This window comes from Austrofundulus limnaeus, unplaced genomic scaffold, assembly GCF_001266775.1.
Source record: "Austrofundulus limnaeus strain Quisiro unplaced genomic scaffold, Austrofundulus_limnaeus-1.0 Scaffold85, whole genome shotgun sequence".
Taxonomy (NCBI): domain Eukaryota; kingdom Metazoa; phylum Chordata; class Actinopteri; order Cyprinodontiformes; family Rivulidae; genus Austrofundulus; species Austrofundulus limnaeus.
In genome coordinates, this window is record NW_013952487.1 from 634,485 (window position 1) to 657,919 (window position 23,435).

Genomic DNA, 23,435 nt, shown 5'->3' on the forward strand with positions numbered 1-23,435 from the left:
AAAAAAAAACTAGCAAATCCACTGTAAAAACTAATTAAAACTGAATTAAAAGAAAAAAGTCACAACAAAATAAAACTAAACTGCAATGAAAAATCCAAAACTATTATAACCTTGCCTCCCCGCCCAGATCAAAGAGCTGACAGGAAACATCCGGAGCCAGTTCCCCTCCACGTCCAGCCTGTCCTCCATCCCCACCAGCTCCGACTCCGATGCATCCTTGGGCAGCACCCCGTCCGAGGAGAAACCGTCTGCGGCCGCCGCCATGAGGGAGAACACCAAGGCCATCAAGAAGCTGCTGCAGTGGGTGCAGAGGAAAACCAGGAAGTGAGTCAGATATGAAACCTCGGAAAGATAAGAAGGCTCGTTGTGTTCTGACATCGTGTCGTGTTGCAGGTAYGGCGTGGCGGTGCAGGACTTTGGGAAAAGCTGGACCAGTGGTTTGGCCTTCCTGGCCGTCATCAAGTCCATTGACTCCAGTCTGGTGGACATGAGGAAGGCCCTGTTGAGAAGCCCCAGAGAGAACCTGGAGGACGCCTTCAGGATAGCCCACTACAGTCTGGGTATCCCTCGGCTGCTGGAGCCTGAAGGTACCACAAAGACCGCTGGTTTTACTTGTTGACTCCCTTGTATGGCTGAAACCATGACTCAGCTGTTGGCTCGCTCTGTAATTCCAGACTTATGACAGAGTCTGATAAAAGGATAAGATGTGATCAAAGAGCCAAACAATAATAAACACAAGCTGAGTCAGAACGCTCTGTAGTTTATAGTGGGAAAGATGATCCTGTTGCTGTTTAATTCTTTATCAGATAATAATGAGGTACATTTTACTTCCTTAAAAGCAGCAGGATTTTTATGAGGGTCAAAAATAACAAGAACATAAAAACATTTTTAAAAAAACCTTTGAGTTACAAGATTCTRACTAAAGCAAGATGAGGTCAGTCAAATGTAGAAGCGGCTTTTCATTCACGTTCATCAGGAATGCCAGGAATTTTTCCACTAAAAGAAGAACAAAGATCAACATTTTTCTCCTAACTGGCTTCAGCAGAAAAATTACTATGTTTCTACTGTTACACTGAACCACCTGACAGGCAGGGGCGGAGCTAGACTTTTTTGCCGAGGTGTTTTTAAGRGGGGCACGTTCAAATAAAGAAAAGCAATTGAAGATGGTCCCCACATCTAATTCGAAATGGCTTTAATTTAGCTGTTTTAAGAAACATTGAGCCAAAATGTGATGGACTTGCGACCTGCCCAGTGTGTCCCCTGACCCTCGCACTGTGACTGCTGGATATGGGCACCAGTGACTCCTGTGACCCCAAAATTTTGTTTGACTATAGCTAAAATAGATACAAAAATCATGCAGCCATTTTTAGACAATCATGGCTAAAGATTAGTGTAGAAGTAACCAAAAAACAATATTTACCAAATTCTAAATGCTAATCAAAAATTCAAGATGGACACCACAGCTAATTTCAAAGAGGGTATAATTAAACCATTTTAAGACTTATTGAGATTAAATATGTGTGTGTGATGGATTTGCAACCTGTCCAGGGTGTACCCTGCCCCTTCCACTGTGACTGCTGGATATGGGCACCAGTGAGCCCCATTACCCTGAAAGGAAGAAGAGGGTATAGATAATGGATGRATGGATGGAGATTAAATTYGCTGTGGATTAGCTAAGAATGATTACATTGTTGATTGATGCTAATCCCAAATAAAGCTAACCACTAATGCTAATGCTAATTTTACAAAGGGCTATAATTTGGCTATTTTAAAATTTATAACTGAAAATTGTAGGTAGTACAGTAGTATCAGAAAACAATCTTGAAAAATATATAAATGGATATTCAAAATACAAGATCTCCACCCACTTGTCAGTTATTTGGGGGTGGCACTTCTCACCCTTACCACTCCTCTGGCCCCGCCCCTGCTGAGAGGAAAGGACCAGGTGACTTCTGGACACAGTTCACAGGAAGTGTTTGTGTTTGTCCACCTTTCAAAGTAATGGTCCAGCTTTAACAGAAAATACAGTATCTGACTTTATTATTGTATATTATATTATATATTCTATTTATTATTATTATATTTTCTCTCCTCAGATGTGACGATGAACGCACCGGATGAGCAGTCCATCATCATGTATGTTTCTCAGTTCCTGGAGCACTTCCCTGGCTTACAGGAGGTAGGGARGTGTCGATACAAATCCACTGGTCGACTCTGACAGGTGAACATGTTCCTGTTAACCTCTCTATTCCTCTGACAGACCGAGGAACCCAGCCAGGTGATCGAAAGGAGTGTCTCCATGGGCCGACTCAACTTCCGCGACACCGAATTGGACCACCTGAGGAACGGCGCTCATCTCAGCAGAGTCAAGCAGTGCTCCAGCATGTTTGAGCGAAGCTTCTCTAAACCTCCTCCTAAAGTCCTGATTTCTTCGGTGTCAGAGGACCGGAGTGTTCTAACGCCACGCCTCAAGGCGCCTGCCACTCGCTCCTGGTCCAGTGAAGACTTCTTGACTGACTCCTCCCACATTGAAGACGTCTCCAACAGCATGAACCCCAAAGATCAGGCCAGTAACGTCCTGAAAGACTCGACCTGTGATTCCCCTCGTCAGTCCTATGCTCACTCGCCTTCATCGGTGCCCGAGTCACTGATCGATGATTCTGCCATCAACTCACCGGACTCCTGGGTGGAGAATGAGCTCRTACCTGAGAGGTTTTCAGAGAGTCACAGTGACGTTTCTTTGTGGGACAGTGGGAACACCTGGGACGTTTACCGGGCCACACCTGTGGACGTGACTCCAGTTGATGAAGGATTCATCTCATCCGTGGAGGACAGAGCACCCGATGAACAGTCCATGACCGAGTCATACGTGGATGAAGGGATAAGCTCAATGGACAGCAACCAGGAGAGAATCCACAGGGAGGCCGAGCAAACACAAGAGACGGTGATAAAGGAAAACCAGGAAGACCTAGAGAATCACAACCAGGATCTGGTAACAGATCCAACACCTAATCTGAGAGAACTCGACATAACAGAACACAGAGAACCAGAACCCTCTGTAACATCATCGGAGACAGAGAAACTAAGGAGCTCTGGGGATGAATATCTTCTCGAAGTGGATCCTTTGAACCAACTTGAGTCCGATACAGAAACCAGTCCTGGGCAGGGACCTTTAAAGGAACAGGAACAAGATGAAACAGATACAGACAGAAAGATCGACGGTCAAACTGATTTCAGATTTACCTCTGTAGAAGAAGCTGAAGGTTGGGACACAGAATTTTCAGAAGACAAAAGAGCGGACTCCAGAAAAGAGATGGATGGTTTAAATGAAAGAATTGGAACACAGACAGAAAAGCAGGATGAAGAACTTCAGAAGGACTACCAACACTGTGAAGAAAGCACCAGCTTAGAGGCTTTAAAAGACCCACATCCAACCAACGACGAGGGAACATCTAAAACTGTTCTGAACGTTCCTCTGATCTCCATCACCAGTGAGCCGGAGGAGGAAGAGCTAGAGTCTGACCAAGGGGAACCAGGTAAAGATCTCAGAGAAGAAGGGAACTCCGAGGTCCAAAGTCCTCATTGTCCAGAAGGACTAAACCATGATCAAAGTGAGGATGATGATCACACAGAAAATGAGCATTCGGACAACGAACTAGAAGGCAACCATGGTATATACTCAATGGGTAACAACGATAAAAGTGACATTGAACAGGAGGAATGTTCTCTTGGGGATGATTCTCAGGAAGAAAGGAAAGTTATTGTCCAAAATTCTTCTCCATCCTCAGAAAACCAGCCTGTAAATCCTGACAGCAAAGATCTGTCTGATGGACACCAAGACAAACCAACTGATGGCTTTCCTGAAACCGAGACAGAATTTACCCAGGAGAACATTCTGGATCCTATCGGCATCCAGGAAAACATTCTGGATCCTATTGACATCCAGGAGGACATTCTGGATCCTATCGACATCCAGGAGAACATTCTGGATCATTTTGACATCCAGGAGAATGTTCTAGATACTTTTGACATCCAGGAGAACGTTCTGGATCTGGACAATACCCAGGAGAACATTCTGGGTCCATTTGACTTCCAGCAAAACATTTTGGATCTAGTAGACACCCAGCAAAACATTTTGGRTTCAGGCTCTTCCGAGCTGAATGGTCGGATAGAAACGCCATATCCTGAACCCGTTATTATGTCCAGAGACACTGACCAGTTTTACTTCGATTTGAATCGAAGTTCTCCCACAGAACACCTGCTTGGTGACCTAGTGGAACCTATGGATCTGTTCTACCCTGACCCTGTAGAGCTCATGCCTCCAGAACCTGATGACACGCATCAGTGGCCTTCGGTTCTAAGTGTATCAGCTCTGCAGCCKGCACCGCCTTCAAACAGACCAGAGGAAGGACTGTTTGACMTGCTGGATGAAGATTTCATGGGTGAAGAAGAAGAAGAGGATGTAAATGTAAGAKTTCTTGGTTTTCATGTAGTTTTTGATAATTTAGAAGCTAGACTGAGTTTGATAAGAACCTGGCAGAGTCCCACACAGTTCCTCTACGATRTATTCTGATTGGTCCATTGTTTTGTTCTAGATTCTGATTGGTCTATTACTTTGTTAAAGATTCTGATTGGGCCATCTATTTGTTGGACTGATCAGTCACTTTGTTCCAGATTCTGATTGGTCCAACACTTTGTTACATATATTCTATTTAGCCAATTCCTTTGTTTCTGAAATTCTTATTGGTCTCAAATTTTGTTTGAGAGATTCTGATTGGTCTATCACTTTGTTCCAGATTCTGATTGGTCCATCATTTTGTTCCAGATTGTGATTGGTCCATCATTTATTTCCAGAGATTCTGATTGGTTCAACACTTTGTTACATGTATTCTATTTAACCAATTCCTTTGTTTCTGAAATTCTTATTGGTCTCAAATTTTGTTTGAGAGATTCTGATTGGTCTATCACTTTGTTCCAGATTCTGATTGGTCCATCATTTTGTTCCACATTGTATTGCAGTGACATTGGACACAGAACAGATTACATTTTATTATTCAGTGTATCATCTAACTTTACATTTATCTGGACAAAGTTTGTTTAGCAGCTGGGCCACATTCAAATTTATTCAAAACACTCTGTATGCTTGTGTCATATACAAAACTCTTTCTTCGGTAACACGCTGTTCTCAGAGGGTAAGCATATCAACATATTCATCAGTTCTGTTAATGACAGCTGATGTCATTAACACAGCCTTAAGAAAGTTATAATCTTTTCATCCATTAATAAAAATTACGAGTTTCAGTAGTATAGGCTCCGCCCCCTGAAGCCCTGAACAGAATATGAACCAAATGATGGGTTTAGAAATTACAGAACCCCTTAGGCTTAGATTAATATTTACCTAAATGTCARTTCAAGCAGATTCAAAACCAATAATAGTTTTTTGATGCTTTTTTTTTAACTGAACTTTGATTTGATTTATTTATTTAAAAGGAGACAGCACACTTTAAAAAAACACGAGACAATTTATAAGTTAAAAAAGCTAGGATTATCCAAAAGGCTACTTTTCATCTGTAGTCCTCTGGCCGTGATGTTTAAAAAAGCAATAAAATACAAGAATATAAATACAACACAAATGCACAATTAAGGACCAGAATTGGACAAAATAAATCCAAACATAATAAGTGAAAAAGAAAAAAAAATCTTTCTATAGATATGTTTTAAAGAAGCAGGGAGTTATGAATGTGATCAGTAAAAAAAGAGTTTTTTTTTTTACAGCGTTATTATTATTTCTGTTTGAAATGAATAAATCGACTCAGTAAAAGTCACATTATCTCATAGTTTCAGTCTGAAGCGGATGTATTTGACTGGTTTGGTTCTTTAAGTAAAATCATCTGAATATATTTTTATATTTAGGAGTTAATTTGCTTTGAGTCCTGATGTTAACGAACTGAAGGAAAAACCTGTCAGAGATGATTTATTTGACTCCTCTCCTCCTGATCAGGTGACTGATGAGTCCAGTCAGAACCCCGCCGACCCGTCTCCATCCCAGGATCAGTGTGTTCTGTGCGGGGTGGCGATCGGACCCCAGGACCCCGACGCTCCAGCGGATGGCGGAGGAAGCTCAGACTTTCTGAGGTACGTGTTCTATTCTGGTACTGTGAGAACCAGACTGGACCCGGGGGACACAGTGGGACCGTTCTGGCCCAGATCCTCTCTGCCGGCCCAAATATTTCTATAAATGTTCTGAGAGCGGTTTTCTGTGGAGGATAAAGAACACAGAGGATTAAACCTGTTAATGGGTTTTTATTCATTAGAAATGTAGCAGATGGACTCGGTTCCTGTTCCTGCGTCAGAAATAAAGTTTTAATACTGCAGATTTTCATCCATCAGAACTCATTCCTGGTTCTGTTGGGTTCTTCAGCTGCAGACAATCGGTCTTTTCACCCAGTCAGGATTCAGTCTGCATTTCTTTTATTTAGAGACTGAAAGGCAACAAACTCCCAACACAAATAACTGACATGAACAGTGATAATATTTAGATTTTTGTTTTTTAATGTCGTAGATGTGAAACATTTAGGGTGTTTTTTAGTGTTTTTCTGGTTGTTCCTGCAGGAGCTGGTTTACTTTTATCCATGCATTCTGGGTTCATCTCTTCATATTTAGTTTTCACTTCACGTCCTGTTTTAAACTGCAGAACATGAGTGTTTGGTAGTTTTGAAATGAACAAATGAAGATTATAAATCTCAGTGAGTCAAACTCCAGCTGCTGAGCTGAAACTGGGTTACAGCAAACCTAAATTGAATTTTATTCGGACTGAAATAGGCTGTAATTTGATTAAACTGTAAATATAATGTGATTTAACAGGATGGATTTGGACTTTAACAGAGCTCCTCCTGAATTATCTGCAAACCAACAGGCTGCTGTAGTTCTGCAGTAAAATAAAGAGAAGTTAGATTTATTTATCCAAGCTTTCAGGATTTTCTGTTTAACCCGACGGGTTGTGTGTTTCAGGGCGGACACAGGAAGTCCCAGCAGACCGAACGAGACCGACATCCCTCCGGTTCTCCGTCACAGGAAGGGTTCTCGCCTCTCCGAGTCCTCGGTGGGTTTGCTGCTCTTCGGCCAGGTTAACGATGCAGCAGATCCTGCTGAATTATAAGAGTTTGTGTTTGTTTTCACCTCTTCCAGGACAAACAGAGAGCTGCACACAGGTCAGCTGAGAACCAGGAGTCTAACATGTGGTAAGAACTTAACGTTCTGCATGATGATGATGTGGAGCTGTCTTGTGTGATCGTATTTGTGCGTGCGAGGCTGCAGGCGACCTGCATCCCTTCGTTGGTTAATATTTGGTGTTTTGCAGGTGCAGGGAGAGCTGCGAGCTGTGTGTGCTGCTGCTGCTGTGGCTGCTGCTGTACTCCTTCCTGCTGCTGAAGCAGCTGGACCTGAAGACGCTGCCGGGCCTGCTGCTCAACCTCCGACGATGAACACGTACACACACACAAAAATAAATAAATAAATGAAAACCCACACAGAAACACACACAGACTGACCTGCCGTCCTCCTCCTCCTCCTCACTCTGGCTGATGCACCCGAGTTTAAATGAAGGCTTTTTCATTTTCATTTCAACGGCTTGTTTTTGTTTTATTTTGTAAAAAATACGGAGATATTTTGAAGAAGCAACATTTTTATGTGAAGATGAAGTCGACAGATGTACATTTACAGACTCAAAGTTTACAGAGTAAAAGAAGTAGATCTATCAGACTGAAGCTGAAGAGTTCTGCAAGTCAAACTCTTAAAATAAAGTTGTATTTTTACAAGAATATAAGACATGTTTAAGCTTTCCAAATCTATTCTTTATGTCTGAATCTTTAATTCTGTCATTCTGGTTAAATAAAAAAAAAAAGGTTTTAATTTTCCATTGTTTTGTAAGATTCCAGCTTTATATCTGAACGTTGRGATCTTTTTCTTCACCTGCTTCAGTTTGAGTCTGTTACTGATAAAAACCGCTGCTGCTGTTCACGTGTTTTAAATGACGTCACGTGTCGTTTTTATCCTGTGTTTCTGCTCTAGTTGTCTGTTTCAGTTTGGACACTTAAACCTCATCCAAAAAGGTAAAAAGGTTTAAGCCGTAGTGAGAAGCAGAGTTCTGAATGTGCCAATCTTTGCAAAGATTAAACCCTAAAAAAAAAACCGCCAAAGATAATGTTCAAACACACCGTCACTCATTTCACCAGCAGACAGACGGACAAACAGAAACTTGTTTGTCGTTCTGCAGATCAATAATAGGGAGTTCTGATATTTTGTGGATTTTTCTTGATTTTGATGTGACTGAGCTTTCATGTCAACACTTTCTTTTTAAATTTAGAATCATTTCTGTAAGAAATCGCAGACTGGTCATCTGCTCGTCATCTTAGCCGCTCCTCCGTCCACCAGGTGGCAACAGAGCGGAGCGGCGCTTCTAACTACATCACAGTGTGTGCCTGCTGCGTGGTTACTATTTATACAACCAGTTCTACACTGAACTAAACTCTGTCTCCAGCCACAACATTAAGACCACCTATTGGGCCTTCCCGATGCAAACCTCCGGGTCCAGATGTTTACGGTACCTCGACAAGTACCAGCTAATGCTAACCCCTCCGGCACTTCCAACACGATGCTCAGGAACAAAGTAAAAAATACAAGTTAAGAGGCAGAACGTCAAACAGAAGATGATTCCTGGGTTTGTGTTTGATCCGCGTGTTAAAGAGGTGGTTTTAATGTTCTGGCTGCTTTGTTGCACTGTCACACATGAAATTAATGAGTTTTTTTTTTGTATTAACAATAATAATTTAAAAAAGAAAAATCACAAAAATCATGTGTTTAAAATAATATTTAACGGTTGTGTGTGTAAACATAAAGTACTTTTTAAATCAGCAGAAAAACAGCCAGTGTGAGTGATTTATGGTATATTTTATGTATATTATTTACTGACTTGTAAGAATGTTACTGATGCATTAAAGTGCCCCTGATATGCTCATTTACTGACTCGTTTCTTATTTTGGTGCATTCTAAGTTTTACATACAGAAATGTAAAAGAACTTGTGTCTATTTTATTGCATGTGGTCTTAAATCTGAAGTACTGACGTTGGTACAGAACAAGTTAAAGGATGAAGAGTGTTGCCTATAAATTTTAAAATATAATTTATGTAATTTTGCTGCCATCTACTGCTGGTTTTTTAGGATCTCAGTCTTCATGCATGGCTCAGTTTCTGTCAGTTTCAGTGACTTTGTCAACACGATGGAGAAAAAAACTGTTTAAAAGTTCTGGTCAGGTGAGGAGGAAYGAGACACTGTGGGGGTGGGGTGGAGAGAATGTCCAGCTTGTATTTTTTTGTGTGTGTGTGTGAAATGTCTGATTTTATCTATATTTTCATAACTCGCAATATGTAATAAATACAGCCCAGCCCAGCCCAAAAAGTAATTTATTGCGGTCTTGTMTGTGTTCACATCGCCACGTTTAAGTCTGTTGAGATTATTTTTGCACTGAAAATAGGCAAATTCTGGTTCCTAATGTCGGATCCTGATAGTCTACTGTCTCTAAAACAAAACAAATCTTTTTTATTTCAATTTTTTTCATATTATATTTTTATTAGTAGTAGTCGTATCATTGCTAGTCAGTGTTAATTTCGTTTTTTGTGCATTGTCTGTAGTTTGTAAAGTAATTCATGTGTGAACCTCTGTACGGATGCTGCTCTGACACCAGTTTCCCCTCGGCGGGACAAAAGTCTGACTYGACTCTACTAACTCAAATTAAAGTAAAAAATATGTTATATTTTGTACAACCCATCAAGAATTTATATATATTTTTAAATCCCCACAGGTGCCCAGTACTTTTTACTGAAAACAGATAAAAATTAAACAACTAAAATCCAATTTATAAATTTTATTTACAAGCTTGTTTACCTAATAAAAACTCAAGTTTCTCAACAGATTAAAAAAACAACAGTAATTTCAGTTCATTTGCGCTTCATTGGGAGCATTTTTGTGATCGTCTTCTAGGACACTTTTCAGTTTTGGACCAGAATCAGTGCTCCCCCGGGACCCCGGTCTTGTGGCCCCCCGGCCCCCGGCCCCTCAGTAATCCCCCCTCCGCTCCTGAACTGTTGACGCTTTCAGTCAGAGGCGAAATTACCTCCTTACGCAGGACCTATATTCTCGTCCTCGTACGTAGAATGTCAGCGCTCTGCAGCGGTCGCCGCTGCGCAAACGGCGTAAACAATTTTACGTAGCAGAGGCCCAGGTGAAAGGAAGTGGTCCCCCGTGGACGAGTAGCCACGATTCGGGACAACGAGCCTGGATGGCACCGACAATTTCCACCGAACGAGTTCGCGTCTTTTCGTTTGAGACAATCAAGAGAAATTAAAGCTTCAGGTGAGGTTCCGAACGCAGGTTCCGTTGGGGGGTTTTCTGAACCGCTCCCCGGGTGGAAAGGCCCTGCTAGCTAGCTAGCTAGCTGTGTGTTAGCTCGCCTGACGTGATGGAGCGTGGAGCTGCGGTTCAGTCCACACGCTGCTGGTCTGGTTTATGGGCTCAGGCCGTGGGTTCGGTTCGACCATACTCTGTTCTGTGCGGGTCGCGTACACCCAAACGAACCGGGTCACTGCTGGGGGTCTACAACACAGAGGCGGGCCTCTTGCTATTAGCTGTGTGTGAATAACTCACTGCTGGTTCGAGTCTTGAATCCAGAGCTGGTTTGTTTCTGTCCGAACCGTTAGCTCAGAGTCAAATCAGGTTACCTSAGCAAGTAAAACACACCTGAAAACGAAGCTAGAAACCTAAAACCTGAACACCAGATTCTGTGATTGTTCTTTAATTAACGCAAATTGTCCCTCATGTTATATTAATGTGATAAACTCTTTTTATTTATYTAATTGGTGTGTAAACATTATGCTCATCTGTCTCCCTGTTTGTGCAGATCTGCAGGAGTGCTGCTGGTTGGTGCATGCTGACAGGTGAGAAGGTTGTAGATTAATGATGCAATGAGTCCAGGTGAGTCTGCAGTGTTCCAGAATGATGTTGTGTTTGCTTCTCTCAGGCTTGTTTCCATCTAAACGTGGGGAAACATCAGGAGTCGACGAGTTTTAATCTTATCATGAAGCCCAGATTAGGTGWTTCCTGTTTGTCTGCACACTCTCACCTGTTACCTGTGAGTAACTCGTTCCCCCGTTGCTGATCCTGCTGTTTGGATTCTGTGATCCTGATGTTTCTCTGTCCGGACAGTGAACTTTAGACAGGATGATGAAATGAGATAAGGGGACGTCTGGAGGAGCTCAGCCTCTTCGACCCCCTCCCCACCCCTGAAGCATGGCAGGCCTGCAGCTGGTCACCCCGGCCACTTCACCCATGGGGCCGTTCTTTGGTCTGCCGTGGCAGCAGGAGGCCATCCATGACAACATCTACACCCCCAGGAAATATCAGGTAAGACCAGTTCACCTGGTTTGAACCCACTTTAACACTGGTTTTCAGATCATTTCTTTAGTTTTTATTTGACTTCGTAACGTGGCCCACAGGTTGAACTTCTCGAAGCAGCTCTTGAACGCAACACTATTGTCTGCTTGAACACCGACTCAGGGAAGACTTTCATCGCAGTACTTCTAACTAAAGAGCTCTCCCACCAAATCCGGGGGAGCTACCAGGAGAACGCCAGGAGGACGGTGTTCCTGGTGAACTCAGGTGAGCTCGTGTTCCTCAGTCCCGTGTTTAGGATGAAAGTCCGTGTGTGACCGTGTGTTTGGTGCTGCGCAGCGTCGTCTGTGCTCCAACAAGCGGCCGCGGTCAGAACTCACTCGGACCTCCAGGTKGGGGAGTACACGGACTGGAAGGAGGCGTCGGCATGGACGGAGCAGCAGTGGAGTCAGGAGATCTCTGGGAATCAGGTACATGTCTTTGTTTTTTTTTTAAATGAGCTTTGAGTAGAGTTGCATCATATTTATGAACATCCAAGTTTAGATCTTAGGATGTTGATAATTATAATTTCTGTTTGAGATTGGAGTTAGTGTTTGAAGTTCTGAGGCATAAATGAGTTGGTGAGCAGCAGCATTTATGATGCAATCTCTTAGAGGGCTGCAATTGTCTAATTTCCCTCTGGGATCAATAAAGTATTCCTTGAATGTGAACAACAAATCAATAAAAATCCATTTAATAGTTTTGACAAAAAAATTCCAATATTGATTTGATGTGTCGAGCGAATTATGATGGTATTAATTTAACAATTAAGCTTTAAATTTTCATTTACTGATGATGTCTGAGCGAAGCCACTTGCTTTACTTGCTTTAAGTTAGTTCACACTTTTATTTCAGGTTACACTCTTCACACAAGAACACAATTTTACAAAGCTCACAGACAGAAAATATGAAGAGACTTTGAAGGATAGAACACACATTTGTGGATATTTTTTGTGTACATTCATTATTTTACTACAAATATTTACTCATTTATGCATTACAATTTAATATTCTATATAACCTGTTTTTGTGTGATTAGAAATGTCAGTCCAAATGCTCTATTTTGGAATAAAGAGGTTAAAATTAAATCGTTTTTGTTTTCGATTCATYGATTAATCAGAAACAGAAAATTGAATGAATAATCGATTACTATAATAATCGTTAGCTGCAGCCCTTATCTCTAAAAATGTTATCCAATGTTCGCAGGGCTTCTTAAATTCCTTTTGTCAACTGAATTTATACAATTTATTTATAAAGCCCTTTAAAACTCATTCGAAGGAACAAAGTGCTGCACGATAAAATWCAGTAAAAACACTCACTAAAAGATGAAAAGCATAAAAACTAAAAGAAAAACTGATGGAAAACTAAAAAAAATAACATCAGAAGATGAAGCAAAATCCAGTGAATCAAAGTRTGTTTTAAGGAATGATTTAAAAGCTGCTAATGAGGACATGTTAACGAGGTTTGAGAGACAAATTTACTCAGAAAAAAAAAAAAAATCATCTGGCTGCAGACGTGAAGCATCCCAGAATCTGACCAACAACCCTCCTGTTCAGGTGCTGGTGATGACGTGTCACATCTTCCTGCACGTCCTGCGCAGCAAGATCTTACCTCTGTCTAAGATCAACCTGGTGGTGTTTGATGATTGTCACCTGGCCATCACAGATCACCCGTACGGTGACATCATGAAGGTGAGACCGAGTCCAAACGTCCCGTCCTTCATGTAACAACCTCCTGTGGTAACGTGTGTGTGTGTGTGTGCGCGCAGCTGTTTGAGGAGTGCACATGTGGTCCTCGAATCCTGGGCCTCACTGCTTCCATCCTCAACGGGAAGTGCGACCCGTCAGAACTGGAGCAGAAGATCCARAATCTGGAGATAATCCTGAAGAGCAAAGCTGAGACGGCCACCGACCTGGTGGTCCTTGACAGGTACGAGCAGACCAGGGTCCAGTCTGAGGTGGGAGTTCTGGTTAACTGACGAACGTCTCTTTTCAGATACGCCTCCCAGCCCAGGGAGGTGGTCCTGGACTGTGGTCCCTACAAGGATAAAAGCGGCCTGTCGTCCCGTTTGCAGGCAGAGCTGGATGAAGCTCTCCACTTCCTCAATGACTGCAACATCCGGGTGTCCCGAGAGGACCGGGACCCCACGTTTATCTCCAAACAGGTCAGAACCCAACAAAGATCTGTGTCTCCAACTCCTGGTTTRTCCTGTGTGACGCAAGGAGGTTCTRTAGAACAGCTGGAGTGTGCAGAAACCAGGTGACCGTGTGATCGGCTGGAGAAGCTAACGGCTAACGCTAAACGGGCAAGACTCTGGATTTCCCATTACTGTACATGTTGACAACAGAGCAGAAAAAAAGGACTGACGATGTAGAAATCATTAAAACTATTAATAATAATATTAATCCAATCAATATTTTACAGTTTATATAATCTATCTAATGTTTTAAATAATGTCAGAAAATCTGTTTGGATTTATTAACAGAAGATAAACAGGAAAACGTCTCATTTTACAACAAGTCAGCAGATTTGATCTTATTTAGCTCAATGTGATCTGAGAAGAACATAATGTAACAGTTTAAAATTAAAATAATCTTATAAAGTCMATGTAATCACTGTTATTTATTGAACTGGTTAGCAGATATTAGCTTGTGAGTAAATATATACAGAGTTTAGCTCTGATGAATCATGTTACAATTTAACACAAACTATTAAATATTACTTTGTCCTCTGATTAATATTTAGACCTACAGAGTGTAAAATATTATAAATGTCTGATTAATATTTAGACCTACAGAGTGTAAAATAATATTATAAATGTGAGTATTTTTAGGTTTCTGTTAGAGGAACCTGACTTGTTAAGAAGATGTTAGCTAATAGAGACAAGTTTCATCCTATAACCAGAGAACATTTTCTAACTGTTGACTGGTAAATATAAATATTCTTATTTTTTATGACAGTAAGAAGAAATAATAAATATACTTTATTACAGCTGAAGTCATCATTTTTCAACTAGCTAAAGTCTAAGTTACAGGCTGACTTCAGGTCTGGTTTAGATCATTGTTACTTATAAATTATATATTTTTCTGGTATAAATCTGCTGTTTTACATGATTGCTGAATGAAATTAACATAATTATTAATTTATTGTAAAAACATGACAGATAATCTGTGAATCAGATCCAGTTCAGCTGCTGTTTATCTRTTAGTTTCTATGTTTGCTGTGAGCTGTTGTCCTGTTTGGTCTGTTTCTGCTCCTCCATGATGTCACAGACACTACCAGTGGACGGTATGGGCGGGGCTCAGTCTAGTGATCTTTATATTTGTCTATGGTGTGACGCGACAACATCTCCGTCCTCAGATACTGAGCGACTGCCGGGCCGTGCTGCAGGTCCTGGGCCCCTGGTGCGCCGACAAGGCCGCGGGCATCATGGTGCGGGAGCTGCAGAAGTACATCAAGCACGAGCAGGAGGAGCTGAACCGGAAGTTCCTGCTCTTCACCGACACCATCCTGCGYAAAGTCCACGCCCTGTGCGAGGAGCAGTTCTCGCCCGCCTCCCTGGACCTGAAGTTCGTCACGCCCAAGGTGCTGCGGCTGCTGGAGATCCTGCACGAGTACAAGCCCCTGGAGCGGCAGCAGTTCGAGAGCGTGGAGTGGTACAACAACCGCAACCAGGACAACTACGTGTCCTGGAGCGACTCGGAGGACGAAGACGAGGACGAGGAGGTGGAGGCCAAGGAGAGGCCCGAGGCCAACTTCCCCTCCCCGTTCACCAACATCCTGTGTGGGATCATCTTTGTGGAGCGGCGCTACACGGCCGTGGTTCTGAACCGGTACGGTGGCTCTCACAGGGGTGAGTTTACTGGAACACTCGAACCTGACGGCTCATTTGTGTCGCTGCTGTTTGCAGTCTGATTAAAGAGGCGGGGAAGCAGGACCTGGAGCTGGCCTACATCAACAGCAACTTCATCACGGGCCACAGCATCGGGAAGAACCAGCCGAGGAGCAAACAGATGGAAGTAGAGTTCAGGAAACAGGAGGAGGTAAAGTTCGTTAGAAGCTGTTCAACAGTCGCTCCTCAAAACGGGTTTTAAACAAAGAGAAATGCTGAGTTCTTAATGTTTTTTTTCTTTCTCAGGTCCTCAGAAAGTTCAGAGCTCACGAAACCAACCTGCTGATTGCCACCAGCATCGTGGAGGAAGGCGTCGACATCCCCAAGTGTAACCTGGTGGTGCGCTTCGACCTGCCCACAGACTACAGGTCCTACGTCCAGTCCAAGGGCCGAGCCCGAGCCCCCGTCTCCAACTACATCATGCTGGCAGATTCTAAGAGGACCAAGAGCTTCGAGGAGGACCTGACCACCTATAAGGCCATCGAGAAGGTATCTGTGGGGCTCCTGGGTTGTAGAAAGGATCAGAGGAGGTTTTTTTTTTAAATTCCAGAGATTTTTTCAGTTGTTCCAGTAAAGTCTAAACTAGTGCAGAACAACAAACTGTTTTAAAATTTAGATCAAATATGAAATATTACCTGTGGGATGTGTAGTTTCTACATTCATCTGAAGCTGTTTGAACTGTACATCAAATATTAGCCTTTTAAAAAATAAGAAGCAATCATCTAAAAAAAAGTTAGGAAAACTTCTACATTTACACATGATAAGTTGTTTGTTATTGCAATATTAAACATTTGTGTAACTGTTTTTTAATTTTTGTTTGGTAAACGTTTTTCCTGCGGGAGTGTTGGAGAGATTAGCATTATGCTAGCAGTTGGTGTTTAGACTGTATTAGCAGCTAATTAGCCCGATGCTAATATATTTTTTTCACAATATGGGTTTATATTGATATGTTATTTATTCTAGTGTTTACAGGGTTCCTGCAGATCCTTAAAAAGTCTTAAAAGGCCTTGAACTCATCAATCCAAAAATAAGGTCTTAATTAGYCTTACAATGTCTTAAATCAATCTGTAAGAAGCCTTAAACATTAACACATTGTAAATAGGATGATTGTAATTCACCTAAAATATTAAAATATTTGGTAACATTTATTTTTTTAAATATTCACATGCAGACATTCCCCTTTGACATCACTTCCTGTTATTTCACATACAAATTTCCAGACTAAGATTAATAATCCAACATATTTGGTTCTTGTTTAGTATATATGGATATAAGATTATAAGACTTGGTTTTGTTCTGTGCAGATCCTGAGGAATAAATGCTCCAAGTCGGTGGAGGTGGGTGAGTTTGAAGTAGACCAGGTGTTAGATGATGATAACATCCTGCCTCCGTACGTCTTGYGTTCTGAGGACGGAGGTCCGCAGGTCAACATCAACACCGCCATCGGCCACATTAACAGGTAGAGGAAGAGTTGTGGGCGACTTTAACAGCACAGAGTAAAGAAATAAATATATTTAAACAGTTTTCCTCTGGTTTCAGGTATTGTGCCCGGCTGCCCAGTGACCCGTTCACTCACCTCGCTCCGAAGTGTAAAACTAAAGAGCTGCAGGACCGACGCTTCCAGTCCACCCTCTACTTACCCATCAACTCTCCTCTGAGAGCTCCAGTCAAGGTTCAGCTCAGACACGCCCATCATTCAGTCTGTTTTCACCTCCTCCTTGTACTGACGTGTGTYCGTGTCCTCAGGGTCCCGTCATGAACTGCGCCCGGCTGGCAGAAAAAGCCGTCGCACTGCTCTGCTGTGAGAAGCTCCACAAGATCGGTAAAAATCAGATTTGACCATCAGGAAAATAAAACARAGCCAGTTCTCTGTGGTTTTGATCCAGCTCTGGTTTAACTCAGGTGAGCTGGATGATCACCTGATGCCCGTGGGGAAGGAGACGGTGAAGTACGAGGAGGAACTGGACCTCCACGACGAGGAGGAGACTAACGTCCCGGGTCGACCCGGCTCCACCAAGAGGAGGCAGTGCTACCCTAAAGCCGTAGGTTCAGAGAGACGATCCTCTTCCTGCAGGTTTCAGGGTGTTGAAGTCATTAATCACACTGAGTCCTCCACAGATACCTGAGTGTCTGCGGGACAGCTACGCTCTCCTGGAGCAGACCTACTACTTGTACGTGGTCGGGATGGTCCTCACCACGCCCCTCCCTGATGAACTCAACTTCCGCAGGAGGAAACTGTACCGACCCGAGGACACCACCCGCTGCTTTGGCATCCTGACTGCCAAACCCATACCTCGAGTAAGTTTCCACCTGCGGATTACTTTTATTAAACGCTCACTTTTAGTTATTTGTTTCCCTGTTTGCTATGGTGCTGTGTGAGGGTCAAAATTCAGACTATTGCCTAACCGGCAGTTGCTACATCCTTGTAGCAGGAGGCTATATCTATTCATAAGCCAGCAATTGATCTGATTGATAGGCTGGCACCAACTGAGCAGCTAGTGACTAGCGTGGAGAGGCTGGTGTTAGCATTGGAGAGGGTAGTGACTAGCATGGAGAGGCTGGTGTTAGCATTGGAGAGGGTAGTGACTAGCATGGATAGGCTGGTGTTNAGGCTGGTGTTAGCATTGGAGAGGGTAGTGACTAGCATGGATAGGCTGGTGTTAGCATTGGAGAGGGTAGTGACTAGCATGGGTAAGTTGGCATTAGCATTGGAAAAGCTAGCAACTAGCATGGATAAGCTGGCATTCGCATTGGAGAGGCTAGCAGCTAGCATGGATAGGCTGGTGTTAGCATTAGAGAGGCTAACGACTAGCATGGATAAGCTGTGTTAGCGTTGGAGAGGCTAGTGACTAGCGTGGATAAGTTGGCGTTAGCATTGGAGAGGCTAGCGACTAGCATGGATAAGCTGGCATTAGCATCGGAGAGGCTAGTGACTAGCATGGATAAGCTGGCATTAGCATCGGAGAGGCTAACGACTAGCATGGATAAGCTGAGTTAGCATCGGAGAGGCTAGCGACTAGCATGGATAAGCTGGCGTTAGCATCGGAGAGGCTAGCGACGAGCATTCCTAGGCTGCTCACTTACTTTATTAGACACAACAACTTTTTTGAATAAAGGAAACTCAATCAAGTTGGCTTTTTACAGTTTTTGACAGGGTATTAAATCTGGCTTCTTTAAATATTGAATTATAATTTATAATGTCAAATACAGATATTTCTCATAATTTGGCTAAAAGAAAAATAACACAGCCGTCGACCAATAGACAAGGGTGAACGCAGCTGCTAATTCAGGTGGTAACTAAAGCTGTCTGCCTAACAGTAATATGTTTTATGTTTAATATTTATGCTTGACTTCATATTGAACAGTAAATTCTGTCTGAGGAACACCTGTCAGTGTGGAGATTATAGGTTTTGTATTTTTGTTGAGAAAGTTTTTTTTAAATGAGGGCCAGCTGCTCAGTTACCAGTTACTATAGCTGGCTTAGGAATAGATACGGCCTCCTGCTACAAGGATGTAGCGACCATTGGTTGCACAATGGTCCTAATTTTGGCCCTCATTTCACACCGTAGTTTGCCTCATAAATTACAGCTGCATAATTGAAGCTTCCTTCTCCTCCGTCTCGTCCAGATCCCCCATTTYCCGGTGTACACCCGCTCGGGCGAGGTCACGATTTCCATAGAGCTGCAGAAGTGTGGCTTCACGCTGAGCGGCGCGCAGCTGGACCTCATCACCCGCATGCACCAGTACAYCTTCTCCCACATCCTCCGTCTGGAGAAACCTGCACTGGAGTTCAAGCCCACGCAGGCTGACTCAGCTTACTGCGTTCTACCTCTGAATGTTGGTGAGTGCTCTTCATCCTCTCCTCCTCCTCCTCACTGTGAGCACACAGGTCTGACAGCACGCCTCCATCGTTCTCTGTCTTCTGCTTCAGTTGGAGACTCGCACACTCTGGACATGGACTTTAAGTTCATGGAGGACATTGAGAAGTCTGAGGCCCGAACAGGCATTCCTACCACTAAGTACACCAAGCAGAACCCCTTCATCTTCAAGCTGGAGGATTACCAGGATGCTGTCATCATTCCAAGGTGAGTTTATCTGAGTGTTTCTAATAAAAACAAATCTGAAGCGCTGACCTCATGTCGTCCTCCTCAGGTACCGTAACTTCGACCAGCCTCACCGATTCTACGTTGCAGACGTGTACACGGACTTGACGCCGCTCAGCAAGTTTCCCTCGCCGGAGTACGAGACGTTCGCCGAGTACTACAAAACYAAGTACAACCTGGACCTGTCCAACCTGAACCAGCCGCTGCTGGACGTGGACCACACCTCCTCCAGGTCAGCAGGACTCTCATCCACAGATGCTTGATCAGAAGTGTAGTTTTATCTCGTAAAGACTGAAAATCATTTCCTTAAACTTCCCGTCAGACTGAACCTGCTGACCCCGCGACACCTGAACCAGAAGGGCAAAGCTCTGCCTCTGAGCAGCGCTGAGAAGAGGAAGGCCAAGTGGGAGAGTCTGCAGAACAAACAGGTTAGAGCTGAGGGTCCTGCTCGGCGGTTTTGGATGTGTGTGTGTGTTTGATTCTGCCTGACGGTGTCTGTCCGTGTCGTCGGGTCAGATCCTGGTCCCGGAGCTGTGCGCCATCCATCCCATTCCCGCCTCTCTGTGGAGGAAAGCCGTGTGTCTGCCCAGCATCCTGTACCGCCTCCACTGCCTGCTGACAGCCGAGGAGCTGCGAGCTCAGACCGCCACTGAGGCCGGAGTGGGAACGCAGACCCTCCCACCTGACTTCAGGTGTCCGTCACGCACACTGTGCACCGTGTGACACAACAAGCCCCGCCTCCCTCCAGGGTTATTATAGTTCACTAAAACTAACTAAATAACGAAAACTGAAATTGAAAAAACATTTTAGTTAACTAAAATAAATAAAAACTAATAAAATGAAAAAACGATAACTTACTAAAACTGCATAATCTACAAAACTAACTGAAATTACAGATATAATATCCTTAGTTTTAGTGTTTGTCACTTTATTTTCATATTTATTTTTAATTGAGTAGTTTCACATTAGCTGTGATCTGTAACAACTTGTTTACAGTCTGCTGCTCAGCATCACCTGCTAAATGACAACAAAAGTTGAGAGAAATCAGCAATGTCCACTTTAGAATTTCTTTGAATATGACTGCGAGAAAAATCAAAGCAATTGTTTTGTAGTGGAAACAGGTGATAAAACAGGTGGRATACTTCTCAAGGGAAAAACTGCATGAATCAAGCTCACACAAGATGCTAACTATGACTATCTTGACACGTTAGCTTCTCTCAGTAGTTCCATGAAAAACAAGCAACAGGTAGCAGCAGGTTGGAGACAACTATTATCATCATCCTAAAATAATCTACCAAGTTTTTAGTTGGCAAAATTGAGTTGCGCAATTATTTTAGGAAGGTGTCGCTATAATGGACGCTTTAACCAGTTACCAGATATCTGTTGGTTAGTTAACTTACAGGAACATCACAAGCTGGAGGATACATTGGCAAATATGTTTATTCAAACTGTAAAAAAACTAATACTAGAACTAATAAAAACTAAACTAAAACTAAGAATTAAAAATGCAATAATAACTAATAAAAACTATCAAATTCACTGTAAAAACTAATTGAAACTAACCAAATTAAAACAATAAAAGTCACTACGAAATAAAACTAAACTAGAATGAAAAAACCAAAACTATTATAACCTTTCTCCCACACCAATAAATCAAAGTGTCTATTTGTCCAAATGTTTTATGTACAGAACACTTATTTTTAGTACTGATTATATAAGTAAACATAGTCAAATAATCTTTACTTATAAGTAAGTTTAATTAAGCAGGATGTAAATATTAGAATATTAATTATAAAGCAGCAGAATTATCAGAAGCCTCCACCTGTAATGGAACAAACATCCTGATTCACCTTCATGTTCTGTGAGAACTGGCGCCACCTGCTGTTCATTCTGCTGAATTAATATGGAGAAGCTTTGTTTATCAGGTTTATGGAGACTAACCCTCCAAATCAAATCCATAATTCTGCAGCTGACCTGTTCTGTGTGTCAGGTATCCCAACCTGGACTTTGGCTGGAAGAGATCCATCGACATCAAGACGTTCAGCTCCTGCCCCGAGTCCTGTAGTGATGAAACTGACTGCACGCACCAGAACCCCACCCACTGCGGTCACCAGAGGCCACACACAGCCCTCTGTCCAGGAGACAGCCCCTGCACACGGACCCTAACTAACGGCACTGCCGTCGACGACKACGGCCACCGAGACGAGCACCTTCACCAAGCCGACAGCTGCCGAGGCTGCAGCTCTGGATCCAAACACGACACTACCTCAGTCCTGGTGCAGCCCCCGTTCAGCTCCAGCTCCCCCCAGCCCAGCCATGAATGTACCCACGCCGATGAAACTACCTCAGACAGCGCGCCGGCAGCACCTCCCCCTGACCTCGTCACGGCAGGAGACTCCCCCAGGAACCTGGGTCCCAACCCGGGCCTGATCCTGCAGGCGCTGACTCTGTCCAACGCCAGCGACGGCTTCAACCTGGAGCGCCTGGAGATGCTGGGAGACTCCTTCCTGAAGCACGCCATCACCACCTACTTGTTCTGCACCTACTCGGACGCCCACGAAGGACGCCTCAGCTACATGCGCAGCAAGAAGGTGAGACGCGCTTCACTACTTCCTGTCTGAACGTAGAGCTTTGAACCGGAGCTCAGGCAGCTCCTGTAATTAAATCCTGACTTATTTGATTCTTTAAAGTCCGTATAAACATTTTGTGTTTGAACATAACTSAAGTGTTGTCATGTTTAAACAGTCTGTGTTGTAATTTAAGTAAATTAAAGATGAACTTTAAGTTCTAACAGTCAGTTCCAACCTTTTATTTGTCAGCCTTTGTTTTAAATAACTCATGTTCATCAGTGTTTTTAACATAAAAACAACACAAATGAAGCAGTGATGGTGTTTGAGCTGTGGGTGTGTTCACAGTGAAGATTAAAGGTAGTCACTGCAGTTTAATGAAGACTGAAAGGCAATGTGTTAAAAATGCATCCATCTTTGACAAACAACACCGCCCGACTGCTCGGTGCCTGAAAAACACAAATTCAGGCTGGTTGATGTGTCCTGATCCCTGCCAGAATGGGCATGTTAGATACATATTTTATATTTTATAATATATGACTGCTTATTTAAAATCAGAAAATAAATGAAGAATTAGCATTTTAAACCACACAGACAGGAGCTAAATCATAAATTCTCCATCCCTCCTGCTTTACATTTATTGCACACATCGAACTGGTAACAACTGTAGTGTTTTTTCCACACCTGAGTTGGAGGGAAACAGTTTTTTTGTTTTTTGGGTGGGGGGTGTTCTTGTGTAATGCAAAGATGAAAAGAAGTCAACATGCACGAAGCGCTGCTGATCATTTTCAGCAACATGCTAAAGCTTATGTTTATGGCAGGCTGTTTTAACATACAATCAGCTTCACCACACTTAAATTCCTCAWATCTGAAATTAGTTTATTACTAGACATTAGTTATTTAACATATCTTTAATCATAAGTGACCCATCACATCAAAACGAGTATTAAGTCTAAAAGTGGTGTATGGAGAAATAGGCAAATATAGTGTTTTGATTAAAACACTTACAAAAATTGCATTTTGTCAAAAATATAACAAATAAATACCTTTTTTGTACTTATATGTTTCATTTGAATGAACTGTGTGAAATATAATCATTAAATATTTTTTGAAGTACTTTTTTGAGCAGTAACAACAAAAAACTTTATTTTGAGGAAAAACACCTTTAAATTTTAAGATATTCCCTGTGAGTTAGCAATGTTTTTGTTTATTTCCAGCTGGGAAATGACAATATTCAAATACTATTTGAGATTTTCTCTTCATAATGAAAAAAAAAAAGTCATTAAAATGACATAAAATTAGGATTCAGACCAAATATTAATGTATTGTCGTAACCAATAAGACAAATTAAGTCTCATCTCCGGTTCCGTTTATGATATCAGAATGATTC

At 42.5% G+C, this 23,435-nt stretch overlaps 2 protein-coding genes across 2 annotated transcripts in view; both read left to right on the forward strand.

Moving 5' to 3' along the window:
• Positions 1 to 9,017, forward strand: part of clmna (calmin a) — a 28,136-nt gene extending 19,119 nt beyond the window's left edge. The window contains exons 6-13 of the mRNA XM_014011847.1: positions 128 to 324; positions 394 to 587; positions 2,097 to 2,179; positions 2,261 to 4,468; positions 6,002 to 6,135; positions 7,012 to 7,102; positions 7,189 to 7,241; positions 7,361 to 9,017. Coding sequence (XP_013867301.1) covers positions 128 to 324; positions 394 to 587; positions 2,097 to 2,179; positions 2,261 to 4,468; positions 6,002 to 6,135; positions 7,012 to 7,102; positions 7,189 to 7,241; positions 7,361 to 7,484 — 3,084 coding nt within the window. The 3' untranslated portion in view covers positions 7,485 to 9,017. The remainder of the gene's footprint in view (positions 1 to 127; positions 325 to 393; positions 588 to 2,096; positions 2,180 to 2,260; positions 4,469 to 6,001; positions 6,136 to 7,011; positions 7,103 to 7,188; positions 7,242 to 7,360) is intronic.
• A 1,150-nt stretch (positions 9,018 to 10,167) lies between these two features.
• Positions 10,168 to 23,435, forward strand: part of dicer1 (dicer 1, ribonuclease type III) — a 21,118-nt gene continuing 7,850 nt past the window's right edge. Inside the window, exons 1-23 of the mRNA XM_014011848.1 lie at positions 10,168 to 10,410; positions 10,955 to 10,991; positions 11,075 to 11,185; positions 11,260 to 11,457; positions 11,550 to 11,712; positions 11,785 to 11,915; positions 13,040 to 13,174; positions 13,252 to 13,412; positions 13,479 to 13,647; positions 14,844 to 15,316; positions 15,394 to 15,526; positions 15,622 to 15,864; positions 16,680 to 16,834; positions 16,915 to 17,047; positions 17,122 to 17,197; positions 17,278 to 17,417; positions 17,494 to 17,673; positions 19,003 to 19,216; positions 19,307 to 19,460; positions 19,528 to 19,710; positions 19,801 to 19,906; positions 19,995 to 20,170; positions 21,469 to 22,069. Of these exons, the coding sequence (XP_013867302.1) occupies positions 11,344 to 11,457; positions 11,550 to 11,712; positions 11,785 to 11,915; positions 13,040 to 13,174; positions 13,252 to 13,412; positions 13,479 to 13,647; positions 14,844 to 15,316; positions 15,394 to 15,526; positions 15,622 to 15,864; positions 16,680 to 16,834; positions 16,915 to 17,047; positions 17,122 to 17,197; positions 17,278 to 17,417; positions 17,494 to 17,673; positions 19,003 to 19,216; positions 19,307 to 19,460; positions 19,528 to 19,710; positions 19,801 to 19,906; positions 19,995 to 20,170; positions 21,469 to 22,069 (3,840 nt within the window). The 5' untranslated portion in view covers positions 10,168 to 10,410; positions 10,955 to 10,991; positions 11,075 to 11,185; positions 11,260 to 11,343. The remainder of the gene's footprint in view (positions 10,411 to 10,954; positions 10,992 to 11,074; positions 11,186 to 11,259; positions 11,458 to 11,549; positions 11,713 to 11,784; positions 11,916 to 13,039; positions 13,175 to 13,251; positions 13,413 to 13,478; positions 13,648 to 14,843; positions 15,317 to 15,393; positions 15,527 to 15,621; positions 15,865 to 16,679; positions 16,835 to 16,914; positions 17,048 to 17,121; positions 17,198 to 17,277; positions 17,418 to 17,493; positions 17,674 to 19,002; positions 19,217 to 19,306; positions 19,461 to 19,527; positions 19,711 to 19,800; positions 19,907 to 19,994; positions 20,171 to 21,468; positions 22,070 to 23,435) is intronic.